At 46.3% G+C, this 14,133-nt stretch overlaps 1 protein-coding gene across 12 annotated transcripts in view; it reads right to left on the bottom strand.

Annotated features, from left to right (window-relative positions):
• CACNA1A (calcium voltage-gated channel subunit alpha1 A) overlaps positions 1-14,133 on the bottom strand; it is a 1,156,221-nt gene that overhangs the window by 351,965 nt on the left and 790,123 nt on the right. For all 12 annotated transcript variants that reach the window (XM_069230415.1, XM_069230416.1, XM_069230412.1 and 9 more), the window contains one exon: positions 9,489-9,605. In XM_069230415.1, the coding sequence (XP_069086516.1) occupies positions 9,489-9,605 (117 nt within the window). The remainder of the gene's footprint in view (positions 1-9,488; positions 9,606-14,133) is intronic.

Consider the following 14,133-nt stretch of genomic DNA (forward strand, 5'->3'; position numbering starts at 1 on the left):
GAGCCTGCCTTCAGCAGCCAGTCGTCAAGGTTGGGGGAAGACGGGAATCACCACCATCCGCAGATGGGCTGCAACCACTTTCCTTACATTTGTGAATACTCTCGGGCACAGGTAAGGCCGAAAGAAAGCACAGAAAACTGGAAATGCTCATGGCCCATCAGGAACCTCAGGTAACACCTGTGAGCCGGCAGACAGGAATGTGGAAATATGTGTCCTGTAGGTCCAACGTCCTCATCCAGTCACCAGGGCCCAGTGCAGAAAGAACCTGATCCAATGTGAGCATCATGAATGTCTTTCTTCACAGAAAGTAGTTGAAAATGTGCAGATCTTGTGTAAGACCACAGCCACCATCTTTTTTAGGCAACAGAAAGTAGCGTGAGCAACAATCACTCCCTATTTATGGTGTGGGCACCCTCTCAATGGCTCCTTCAGCCAGAAGAGCTTGCACTTCCTGATGGAGCAAGAAGAGATGGTCCTCTACCAGTCATGCCTGAGAAGGTAGCTATAGTAGAGGGGCTTCCACAAATGGGAGGCTGTATCCCTTCCACACAATCTGAAGCACTCACTTGTCAGAGGTTATCGCAGTCCATTGTGGGAGGTGGTGCCTGATCCTGTCGCCAATGGGATGAATGTACTGGATGGAAGGTGCACTAAAGAGACCTAGAGGTTGTAGCAGCCATAAGGGTGAGGGACTAGACAGCTTGTGGGTCTGGCTCCTGAGTCCTCTTTGGAATCTGCAACCCAGTCCATGAAAGGACTAATCAGGTTGCTGTACCGGAGTGTATGGTCAATATTGCAGGTGCCCATACATGCCCCGGCCAGAGTAGGAGCGAAAGAGCTGGAGCTGATTCCACGCAGATAGGGAAAGCCAGAGAGATCTGGCACTAACCCAGTTTGCCTAAAAGCGATCAAGTATTGCCAAATAAGCTGGAACCATCAAAGGGCATGCCAATCAGGGACACTTGGACATCCCATGAGAACCCAGTGGACTGCAACCAGGTATGGTGATGCAGCACCACCCTAGAAGCCATAGCTCTGCCTAAAACGTCCTCCTACAATGCCTGGGCATATATGTCCAAAAAGCAGGTGGTGTTCACCGACCACAAGGCTAGGCTGGTGGAAAAGAAAATATGCTTCCCAAAGGTGTCCAGACTCTTTGATTCCCCGTCCAGTTAAATGGAAGAGAGCACATTTGTATTGACCTTAGAAGTTGAATCATGCACAACCATACTCTCTGGGGAAGAGTGTAGTAGAAGAAGGCAGGGTCCCCTTGGGCAGGGTGATGCATTGGGCAGTCATGCAATGCACAGAAGCCCCTGTGAACGGTTTGATTCAGGCTCCCAGGAGAATACTGGTGAGGGGAGCAGTGGTTCAGCCAAATCAGATCCTGGGTGAAGCACCTCTTTCATTGCTCTTGATCCCTTCACAGCAGAATGTCAAGGACCTCTGCTGCCCTAAGCATCACAGTGGTGAAGGATGCGCCTACCTCTGACAAAGGGCCTGGAGGGGAAAACATGCCAGAGTCTGGTGATGTGTCTAAACCACTAGCATCACCCAGTTCCTCAAACCAGTTTTCTGCTGGCTCAGGGTGCTCATCTAGGGAACCAAACCGTTCCTCCTCATCTTCCCCTTCAGGAAGGAAGTGTTGATCTAAGGGTGGCTATGTCCATGGGTAAGTAGGGCCTAGAATACACCTCTTTGGAGTCTGTAACGATGAATGGCTCATTGCTGAGTGGCGTGAGTGGTTTCACAATGGCGTCGGAATGGAAGGAGCCGGGGTGGACGAAGGCACCCGTGATGAAGTCTGTCCGGGTCCAGTCACAGATCCAGAGTGACAGGCTGGCATCGAGGGTAAACCCTCCAAAGTAACCCAGCAGGGGTACCCCTCAGCTCCAGGGGGTCTGACGGTGCCAGAGGGAGAGGGAGTAGGTGGCTCAAATACGGCCTGTATGACATTGTAAAATTCTTTAGGTTAGGAGGGCGGCACTCCACATCATGGGGAACTTAGAGTAACATGAAGCGGCACCAGACGCCGGCTCTGCAGATGGTGTGTGGGAGCAGGCCATGAAGCATGGGATTTGGAAGGAAAAGCCAAAGAGCACTTTGGCTTCTTCTTGTGCCTCTTGGATTTATCAACTTGGAGGGAGAGGTCAAGGACTGTGGAGATGGTCAGCTCTGGGAATGGGCTCTTGATTTCCCTAAGGAGTGGACCAGGATTAGTGTGCAGTCTTTTGCCACACCCCCAAGATCTTCAACGCCCACTTGTGAATTGCTTTCCAACTGACTGAGTTGCAGTCCGAGCAGATGATGGGGTCATGGCTCGACCCCAGGCACCACAGCCAAACCAAGTGTGGGTCAGACATCTGTCATTGATATTTTCCGAATGGTTTATACCTCATGGGCTTGTTGGGAGACATGTTCGTAGCACACTGGGAGCAAAGCTCAAAAAAGACTTGACAAAAAGTCAACTGAGGTAGCTCTCCAGGCCCGCGCTGCTGGCACAGAAAGAAAGGAACTGATGTCAGCCCGCCGGGGTAGTGTTATATGGGCACCGTGATGTCACTTCTGAAGTGGGCAACGGTGATGAGGATCCAATCAATGCCACCTACCAGCAAGTAGACGTACTGCTTGAGATTTTACAGATCCATTCTTATAAGTAGGGAATATTCAAAGATGAGGAATCTGCGGTTAGAAGTCTCTACTAGAATGGCTAACCCATAGTCCATACACAAACCAAGACCAGTATCCAAGATTGAAATTGGCACCTTTAAGAAAAAGCAAAGACTTCGTAACTAGAACAGAACAATAACATTAAAGTGACTGATAGTAAAATACATTCTAACAACAAGCAGTGATGTCATTAGTCATGTAATTGGTGATGTCATAAATGACGTAATCACTTATGTTACTTATTGTTTCATCAATGATGTCATGTGTGATACCATTCGTAACGCAAATGACAGCAAGCATTATGGCTTGCACCGTAAACCATATGTGGTGAGTTTCAGTGATGTTATCCATTTGAGCCAGAACCATAACCCGGTTTCTGTGTTTTTTCAGTGATATATTCACATATATATAATCAAAGACCATATATTCATGAATGCACATGCAAGTATGTGCATGTGACAGTGCACATCCATTTAAATATATAATACAAGAATGTGGTATAAGGTCATTTAGAGAAGACTTTGTGGTGAGCTGTGGAAATAGCTACTGAAATCCCAGCACCATGCAAGAAGAAATGTTCAATTTGTTAAACTAACAAAAATGCCATTGGTGTTATAAGCAATTGGCATTAACATGAATTAGCTCTCCAGTATATGAAGCTCTGTTAAATCTAATTTTAAAGTTTATGAATGATCAAAAAATGTGAGGCCATGAACAGTTCTGGCTGCTATACATTGCGGATAAACTGGGCTTTTGGAATTTGTTCATCAGCCAACCCCTTGTGTAGACTTCTTTAAAAAAAACTTGATACAGATTATTGCCCCTGCTGACAATTATAAGGGAGTGTACTGTATCCAATATATGTGTATTTTAAAATGTTTATTTACAGAGTTATTTTATTCCTAAAATAGGCTACAGGAATCATCACCATTTTTGGACAAGCTAAGGGCTACGGCAATACAACTATACTACAGGACTGACCAGTGCACCTTAGACTTCAAGTGGGAATAAAAGGGATACTTTTTTAAAGAATTCAGGGGCATATTTATCCCTTTTTGGTGCAAAACTGCACTAATCCAGTTTTGCATCAAAACGTTTTGCACTGGCTTGCACCATTCCTGAGCGACAGCAGGGCACCATATTTATGAAATGGTGCAAGCCGGTGCAAAGGGTGGGCTAGCATAAAAAAACATGACGTTAGCTGGGTGGGGATGGTGGTATGGGCGAAGGGGATTTTGCACCAAAAAATGTTAGGCAGGTTCAGAGTAAACAAATGGCTCTAACCAGCCTAGCGTCATTTTCTGACGCAAAACCATCTATACAACATGACTCCTGTCTTAAAAAAGACAAGAGATATGCCCACATCCCAACGGCCAGCATAGGGGACCAGTGTCCCATGGGCATGGCCATTGCACCCAGTGCCATGTAGGGGGGCCCCTTTCAGGGCCCCCAATAGCACTTTAAGAGATAATATAAAATACTTACCTGTACTTACCTATACTTACCTGGGATGGGGCCCCCTTCCTCTGCTGTCCCTCTGGTGTGGATGGGAGTGTCCCTGAGGCATGGGGAGGGCACCTGTGAGCTTATTCCATGGTGTTCCACTATGGAAATAGGCCCACAGGCCCCTTAACGCCTGCACTGACCCACGCATTAAATAATGGTGCAAAGCAAGCTTTGCACCATTATTTGACCCTTCCCCACCCCGTGCGTGATTTTAGAACGGGGGTAAATATGGCGCTAAGTCCATAGAGCTATTTCTTGCATGGGAACGCCTACCTTTCATCTCATTGATGCAAGGTAGGTTTCCACTTCCAAAAAATGGGTCTAGATGGGTCTAGCGCCAAAGTATAAATATGGAGTTAGTTTTGCACCGAATTTGCGTAAAACAATTATGCAAATTCGGCACAACACAAGTATAAATATGTCCCTCAATTCTTCAGAAAGAAAGACATCATGATTGTAGAAAGTGGACCCTTGTTTGAAGTATCCCCCCTACTTTGTGCCTGATATTTGATGCTTGCTTGAGTAGATGTGTGCTGGAATCCTGCTAACCAGGCCCTAGCACCTGTGCTCTTTCCCTAAAACGGTACCATTGTTTCCACAATTGACATACCCCTGATACACAGCTAAGTCCCTTGTAAAAGGTACCAGTGGTTCCAACGGCTCTGTGACCAGGGAGAGTCCCTAAGGGCTGCAACATGTTTTGTGCCACCCTAAGGGACCCTCACCCAGCACATGCACAGTGCCATTGCAGATTGTGTGTGTTGGTGGGGAGAAAAAGTTAAAGTCGACATGGCACCCCAGCCAAGGTGCCATGCCCACAAACTACTGCCTGTGGCATAGGTAGGTCATCCCTTTTGCAGACCTCACACCCCTCTGGCAGCGTGCACTATACCACAGGTGAGGTCATAGCTCCAAGAGCAACATACCCTTAGAGTGTCTAAGGGCCAGATGTAGGTAGGTGGCAAATTGCGAGTTGCAATTTGCGAGTCCTTCCGACTTGCAAATTGCAACTCGCAATTTGCTATGCAGAAAGGTGTCTCAGACACCTTCTCCAACTCGCAATGGGGTCGCAAAGACCCACCTCATTAATATTAATGAGGTGGGTCGCAGTTTGCGACCCCATTGCGAGTCTGGGCACTCACGGGGATGGTGGCCTGCTGGAGACAGCAGACCACCATGTCCGTGACTGCTTTTCAATAAAGCAGTTTTTTTTTTCTATCTGCAGCCCGGTTTCCTTAAAGGAAAACGAGCTGCACTTAGAAAAAAATACCGAAACCTTTTGTTTCGGGTTTTTTCAGAGCAGGCAGTGGTCCATAGGACCACAGCCTGCTCTGAAAAAATATTTTTGAGATCATTCACAAAGGGGAAGGGGTCCCATGGGGACCCCTTCCCGTTTGCGAATGAGTTACCATCCACTTCAAGTGGATGGTAACTGCGAGTTGATTTGCGACTTCTTTCGCGGTCGCAAATCAACTTACATCGCGTTGCGAGTCGCAAATAGGAAGGGAACACCCCTTTCTATTTGCGAGTCGGAAACGCATTTTGCGAGTCGGTTCCGACTCGCAAAATGCGTTTCTGCATCGCGTGAGGGCTTTTGCGCCTCGCAAACGGGGTAGCCTTGCTACATCTGGCCCTAAGTCCATTCTTACACATTGTAAGTGCAATGTGGCCATATTAAGTACATGGGCTGGGAGGTTGTCATTACGAACTCCCCAGCTCCATGATGGCTTCACTGAAGGCTGGGAAGTTTGGTATCAAACGTCTCAGCACAATAAACCCACACGGATGCTATTATTAGATTTATTGTACAATGCACACTCAGGGCATCTAGGAGATGCCCCCTGTATTTTACCCAACCCTTTAGTGCAAGGCTGACAAGTCTGTGTCAGCCTGCCAATACAGACAAGTTTCTGACCCCATGGGGTAAAAGCCTTTGTGCTCTCTGAGGTCCCCCTGCAGGAACTGTAACACTAGGCGGTGGGCGTCAAGGGCTCAGGCCTCCTGTTACAGTGCCCCAGGGCACTCCAGCTAGAGGAGATGCCCGCCCCTGGACCATGTCCCACTTTTGGTGGCAGTCCAGCAGGAAAATTAGGAAAAACAAGGAGAAGCGACCACTTTAGCTGGGATTACCCCTAAGGTGTCCAGAGCTGAAGTGATCCCCTACATGCAGAGTCCTCCATCTTGGTTTGGAGCAGAGGGACCAATGGGGATAGGGATGTGCCCCCCTCCCCAAAAGGGAGTGGCAGAGGAAGGGTGCAGCCACCCTCAGGGACGGTAGCCATTAGCTACTGCCCTGTGACCCCTGTAATGCCCCTAAATCTGGAATTTAGAGGTACCTCTGAACCTTACTCACCAGACTCCTGGTGAAAAAGAAGAATGACTGCCAAGCCAACCCCAGCAGTGAAGACTCCAGACAACAACTGACTTGGCCCCAGCCCTACAGGCTTGTCTGCAGCTTCAAAGACCCCTGCTCCAAGAACGTGACACATCCTGCAGGACCAGCAACCCCTACAATCCCCCAGAGGACTTCTTGCCCAGCAGAGGACCAAGAACTCCTGAGGACAGCGGCCCTGTCCAGAAGAAATCTCCAAAAAGGACTCCAGAACTGCACTGGGTCCATGAGCCCTGCCCACTCTGTACCCGATGCCTGTGGCCCAAGTCCAGGTTGCCCACTGGTCCAGAGGAGGTCTCCAGGTGATTCCAACCTCGGGTCCACCCTGGGTTGACCCCACCTAGCCAACACAACGATGCCTGCAGCCTGAATCCAGAGAACCCCCCACCATACCGCAACCTAATCCCATGAAGATACCTGACACCCTAGGAGACACCTGCACACCCACAGACCCCTGACCTTGGGGAATCTGAGCAATGGTCCAGCAACACCCAGCGGGCACCTTCCATACATGTCCAGCCTTTGGCTTCCCGGAACCGACCCCCTGGGCCCAGCTTGCAGCATCATTTTTGTGACCCCCCGGGTCCCCCTATTGAAAGGCAATGGGCACCCAGATCAGTGTTTGCACTCTGCACCCAACCTCTCCTGAGCAGCTGAGGGTGTGTGTTTGGTGTGAACCTGTGGCCCCTCCCCCCGGTGCGGACCTAAACCCCCAGGTCTGTGTCCTGGAACCGCTGGTACTTACCTGCAATGTGCTTTCTACCCAGCACCTGCAGTCCTCAAAGGTTTCCATTGTAAATCCGACACCAGCTTTGACATCTGCACCCAGCTGGCCCCGTGCTGCTGATGGTGCACTTTTGGGGTCAACCTAAACTTTGACCTGTGAACATCCAAACCCTGAAGACTGAAACCGTAAGTCAAGTACTTACCTGTTAAGTGTGCTAAAACTACCCCCCCCCCCCCCAGGACTCTTTTGACTCCTATGACAAATTGCACTGTGTCAACTTTTGAAATAGAAAAGTGTTACTTACTTGTAAACTGCTTTAACTGCAAAAACCAAACTAAGTGAATTTGATACATATGCTTGTAATCTATTGGCATCTGTACTTACCTGCAACAAAGGCCTTCTGGTTCTAGAAATAAAGTAACAAAATATAGTTTTGCTATATAAAACAATTGGCCTGGTGTTAGTCATTGAGTGTTGGCCTCATTTCCTGACTGTGTGCGTACAACAAATGCTTGGCAGTACCCTCTGATAAGCCTAACTGCTCGACCACACTACCAAAAAAGAGAGCATTAGTATTATCTACTTTAGCCCCTATTAAGCCTCTGAGGAACCTCTGGACTCTGTGCACACTATACCTCATTTTGGTACAGTATATAAAGAGCAATTTTCCTACAATGATCTTTTGGCAGAATTATCCAATGAAAAACAATGGAAAGTGTTGCACGGTGAAGCTCAAACTTGTAAGCAGGGTGGAATATGGGATAATGTTCTGAATTCAATCTTATGACCAAAGAAGGACTTACAAACATAACAGAATAGCTTAAACAGTGAAATAAATTAAGACACAAACGGATGACAAATGAACCGGAAAAAAACATGCAGCATAGTTTTAATGTCTGACATTAGTTAACCTCTTGCTTCTGAAAATAGTTGTCAGGCACCGAGAATTAGTCAACAGAGAGAAAAAGTAACATGGCCAACTGGATCAGATTGTTTACAACACAACTGAAAAAACATCTGAGAAAAAAATCTCAATGATATCTTAACAATATAAACAAGCATGTGTCTTTCATTCTTGTAAAAGATATGTATAATAATCTATTCAGCCAGGAAACGTAGATGGGTCCAGAAAATAGAAGACATCATAAAGTAGAGGCTTTCAAATTAAGATAATTTTACTTCAAAGATTTTGACTTCCTACAAAAAAGACACTTATTGGGTAGGAACACAAAGTAACAAAGTATATGGAAGAAATAGGTGCAATTTCTCCCTATTTGGCTGCAGAGACAGCTAAGGGGTCCATGTTAAATCATAAAAAGATAATTTACCACAGGAATCCTCTGAATACGTACAACGGGTTTACAAAGAAAACCACGAATCTGGGTTTCACATAAATACCATCACTGACCTTCAGAAGTATGAGACAGTAATATATATGTCGGTGGTTTCCGAAACATCACGCAGATAAGAATACTGAACAACTTTAGACTCGCTGTCCAAACTAACTCCTATAAATGAGGCGCCTACCTTTCATACCCCTGTTATTTTCGGTGACATTCACAATCCATCTATCAAAAAGCTAGGGTCTTTAAACACTCTGTGATTTTTTTTTCTGTAAACAGAAAGATCAGTTACATCCTATTTGCAAGCTTCCAGAAACCATGACTCCCGCGCTCCTATAATACAGGGGTCGGAAATTATTTGCCTTAGCGATTGTTTGAGTCCACAGGTTTTAGTTATGCCACCAAAATCTCACCTGCCAACCTGATCCTGATTCTTATTCTGTACACTTGAAAATACTAGGTGAAAGACCCTAAAGCAATGCATTTCGTCAACAAAAGTCGTCATCGCAAAACACGGTTCGGTCTGAATTTATGTTTTTTTCTATTTTTTATCACAAACTAAGTTGCAGCCGCCAGCATCCTCCGCATAACAACATTAGAAACATTAGAAACGTTCGCTTCGTAACCTCATCATGGTGCAACACTAGGATGGGTCAACAGGCTCTATGTGGTAGACACAAACTATTAATGCACAGGCACCCCTCGGAGGGAAGGCATAGCACTGTAATAGAAGAGAAGCTATTGACACTCCAGTGACAAGGACTTCTGGGACAAAGGCCACTACAGGAGACTGCCCAGCGGTATGAGCTCTCTTCCACCCCTTGCAGCCACGCCCAGCAATGAGGGATACCTTGAAGGACTGAACGAACGTCCAGAGCAGGATTCGGATGGTGTAGCCCTGGCGCAGCAACTTGATGAGGCGTGCCGCCCGGAACAGCCGTAGGAAACTCAGGTTGATGAAATTGTTCTATGAAAACACCCCATCAAAAAAGGAAAAATAGACAAAACCATTAGTTTCCCTCAAGGGAAGATAAACAAATTCAGCCACAGTCAAATATAATTAAAATAAAAAATGTATGAAATTACACATATCAACGAAATATATCAACAAAAAGAAAGAATAAAAAAGAAAGGAAATCAAGTTCTATCCTCCCCACCCACACTAAAAAACATACAACAAAAGCTCAAATCGCATCGTCATCCAATCGGGGAAAAAAAAGAAATAATTTGTGTTTTGATTTTGTTTTATCCCAGCAACCAAATGCACTGATGTTCTGACAAGCAGCAGGTGCAGTCACACAGTGGAGTCTCACTGCACATGTAATGCACACAAGTCCAGCAGGGGCAGGCGTGTGTGAGTTACATGTGTATGTTATGACCTAGGCCAGAAATGACCGTCACACAGACTCAACAGGCGTCTCCCAGTCCCCACCCGCGACCCCCAACACCCACCCCTCTCCCGTGCCCAAAAACAAAAGTACCAGCTTGGGACCTGACGAGCTTTCTTGCTTTCCTTTTTCCCCCGGCGGAGTCCGACGGGACGAAGAGGCGTGCCGTCCCCCATTGCTGTTTGACTGAGACCGGTTCTGTTGAATTTGTGCGGGTTCATTTCCCACCCTCCCAACGCCATCTCATGGGACAGACGACATCTTCTGGGATCGGCTGAGCAGGGTGGGACTGAGCAAGGTGTCACTGAGAGGCCCCCAAACCGAAGACGTCTGGTTGGTCTGCTGAAATGGATGCAATGGCTTGGTGTGCTATGGAGAGCCTTAACCTGAACTAACCCCTGCTGAACCAGAGTGTTTTCCTGGAGACCTTAGTGACTTATGAAGCATATCTAAAGCTGAATCTTTCCTCTGGTCAGAAAGGCTATGGTCCTGGTTTCTGTCAACAGGGTGAGTCAGATGACTGTTCTACGCAGGGGTGTAGCTATCAATAGTGCAGCTGACGCGGTGGCCCCAGGGCCTATGGGTCATAGGGGCCCAAAGCAGCTCATCTGTAACTGTGTTTTTTTTACTGCCAATGAAGAGTATGTGGGCCCATTACCTATGCTAGCATTAGAGTCCATGGCACCATTAATACACCACTGTCCCAGAGAGCCAAACGTACAATGATGCCAACTCCCCACTCTGCCAGAGTCTGACACTTGTAGTTCATAAATGGGACAAACTGATAAATATAGCACAAGGCTGAGTGAGAGGGAGAGTGGTGTAAAACAAACTAAAAGGGTAATATAAGAAACCCTAGAGTGGAGAGAATAATAGTACAGTTCTAAAACTATAATCCCACTTGATGAAGTGGAAGGAACAGGAAGCCACAACAGAGGTGCCCCATGCCCTGGACTAAAAAGAACAGAGAGTATCATTCCTCACACAGGATGAAATAGTGCTGGGCATATCACTTGTCAAACTCAATGAAGAGGACACAAGATATTAACAACCACTCCGATATAGGAGGGCATACCACAAGCTCCACTTTCAAATCTGTGTACCCCTTGGATAAAGAGTGGTGGGATCTGCCGTCAAGCCATGGGTGGTTGGTGGCTGCCTTCACGGTGTCTGACCTGAGTAAGGTTTAAGGATGAATTCTAAGGTCAGACAGAAATAAGGTACGTGTTCCTTTTCTTTTGCTACACTTTGCAGCTGTATTCAATGGGAATACCTTCTACAGGAAGATCAATTCGGAAATTCCTGGATGACTTGCAGTGAAAAAGCTGTACTGAGGTCAATATTGGCTAAACAACCATGCCCAGGAGGGATGCATAGTCATTATTTTGGCCAACGACCTCAGCCATCTGTATTTATGCACCAGGACTCATTTGATTGGCATCTTCTGTAGGGGTAGTTATTGGCTCTATATGAACCTCGGATGTGGAGCTCCCCATGACCGTAGACAGCATGCACAGAAAGGAAACTGGAACAGGGAAGGACCATATCTGTTTTAGTGTAAAATGACATGTAGAAACTAGCAGCTCACTAGCTTGCCCAACCACTGCTCTTGTGTTATTCCAGAAGTGTACACTGTCCCTTTAAGTAGGCGGGGCATAACATACCAAATCCAATAAAGCATGCGGGAGAAAGGCACCACCTGAAGCAGGAGGGGCGAAAGTGCACAGAGGCAGAGATTTATCAGCCCTTCGTGTGACTGAGAAATCGAGCTGTACCAGAGGAGAGAGGCATGCGGGAAACCACCCACCTCCGCTGAGAAAGAGAGGGACAGACAGACAGATAGACAGATGGAGGGGGAGGAGTGAGACTATGGCACCAACCTCCATGGAGGAAAAGATACAGACTGGTCAAGGAGGAGGGGAAGAGACAAGATACAACACCCATAGTAAGAGACAGCCTGGGAAGAAAGGTGAAGAGATAGGGGTCCATCCTACAGAGAGAAATAGATGGCTGGGGAGGAGAGGTCAACACAAGAGACAGGCGTGTGTCAGGCCTCCAGAGAAACAAGGAACACCTGCTGATGAGCTGTTGAGACAACCACCTGTGAGAGACTTGTGTGGAAGGAGTGTAAAGATACAGCTTGCACCTAAAAAGAGTGGGGAAGGGGTGCAGAGACAAGAGATGGCCCTACTAGCCTTCGGGAATGGACATTCAGGCTGGGGAGGGGAAATATCAAACACACATACCACAGATAGAACCACAGAGAGTAGAAAGGGGAGGCATGAGACAAGGACATCAGCTACCACAGAGAGTAATGTGTTAGCATGGAGATGAGGCAAGGAAGGAGTAGTGCCTGCTAGATAGAATTCCCACTGAGTGAAAGACTGATATGGCTGGTCACGGTGGATGATGAGGAGCCAACCTCGCTAGAGAGAGAAAAGAGCAAATGGAAGGAGCAATGAGAGGACTGGGACAACACCACCAACCTCCACGGGGAAAGGAGATGGGAAGAGGGCATCATCCTCTGAGGAGAGAGATTGCCGGTGGGAAGGCAGTATGACAGATGGATACCAGCCTCCAAGGAGAGAGGGAAACAAACTGTGACAACAGAGACAGGGCAATGTCAGAATATATATATATATATATATATATATATATATATATATATATATATATAGAGAGAGAGAGAGAGAGAGAGAGAGGGAGAAAAGGAAGTGTGAAGATGTGAAGATGTGCTACAGACCCATGAAGAAAGAGACAGACCTGGGAGAAAAGGAACAGTGATGCATTGCCGCCAACAAATGAATATAGAGATTGACAAAGAGGAAAGAGAAGTATGAGGTGCCAGCACCATATCACGTTACTTGCTACAGCAACCACACGGTGCTGTCAGGGCCTTATTGTAACAGTAAAATTCATGAACACACACATTTCAAGCCACTGTACAAACCATGCCGCTGTCAAAAATGACTGAACTCTGCTGTAAACCATAGTTTTGATTCCGTGAAGTTATGTCAGAATCATACGCAGAAATATTGTCTGACATAAACATTGTGTCTTAAATTTCGTTTACAAAAGTATTGTGCCATTGGACATAGATTTACTATTATTAACTTTGATGGATTAATACTTCAGTAAAATATATATTTAGGGAACTATTTATGTCAGATGATACCATGACAACACTATTCTAATACCATTACTGGTATCAGGTCCCGACTTTCCTGTGCATCATTGACAGCTGGATATTTCCTGTTTCTTTCCGGTTCTAGTTATTATCAATGTATTCTTTCAGAATGCAGCATGAATATAATTCTTTCCTTTCTGCATTTGGCTTATAATCTAGTCCTTTTTAATACAATTTCTATCCTTGTGCAAGTTTTTTTTTTTTTTACTGTGCCTCTGTGTTTTGTAAGGGTGTTGTCTATGGAGCATTTCATTGTGCTCTTTGCTTCTTTCCTAGGACCTACGTTTGAGGAAGGAGAAAATTCAGAGTCCTGTGTGGTATTCAAGCAGGCAGTAGCGTTGGGGCTTGGGGTTTAGTCTGGGAACATGGCTCAGTACATGTATGTATCATATAATGCTGGTGTTAATACAAAGTGTTATCGAAGGAACTACTTCAGACATTGTTTCCAGTACCTAATCTGTGTAGTTTGTGTGAGGCAATCTACCTGCACTGAATGAGTCACAGAGATTGGCTTCATAGGTTGTTTTTTATTTTCCAATAAAGGTGCTAATTTCCTCACTGTCAAACCAAATTGTTCCTTTGTTGCAAGCTCCTGGCTTGGTTGGTTTCTGACTCGGGGTACTTACACTTCAGTTTCTGTTTTGTTGTCTGTGCTATCTCAACCCCGGCATGCTAACTTTTGCCCAGTCTCGGATGCCCTGGCTACTTTGTTTGTTTTTATCTATCTACAATTCTACCTATTACAGAATCAGAACCTCTGCTGCAGTCCTGCCTAGCTGTCCGGCTTCAGATGTACACCTATCACCGCTCCTGGACTTTCTCTTCTGTGTTACTGGGGGATAACCTGTGATGTCTGGTCTCCCTGATAGTTCAGTTTCCCATTGCTATGATGGGTAGGAGCCCTAACCACCACCCCATGA

This window comes from Pleurodeles waltl, chromosome 4_2 (assembly GCF_031143425.1).
Source record: "Pleurodeles waltl isolate 20211129_DDA chromosome 4_2, aPleWal1.hap1.20221129, whole genome shotgun sequence".
In the NCBI taxonomy this organism is placed as follows: domain Eukaryota; kingdom Metazoa; phylum Chordata; class Amphibia; order Caudata; family Salamandridae; genus Pleurodeles; species Pleurodeles waltl.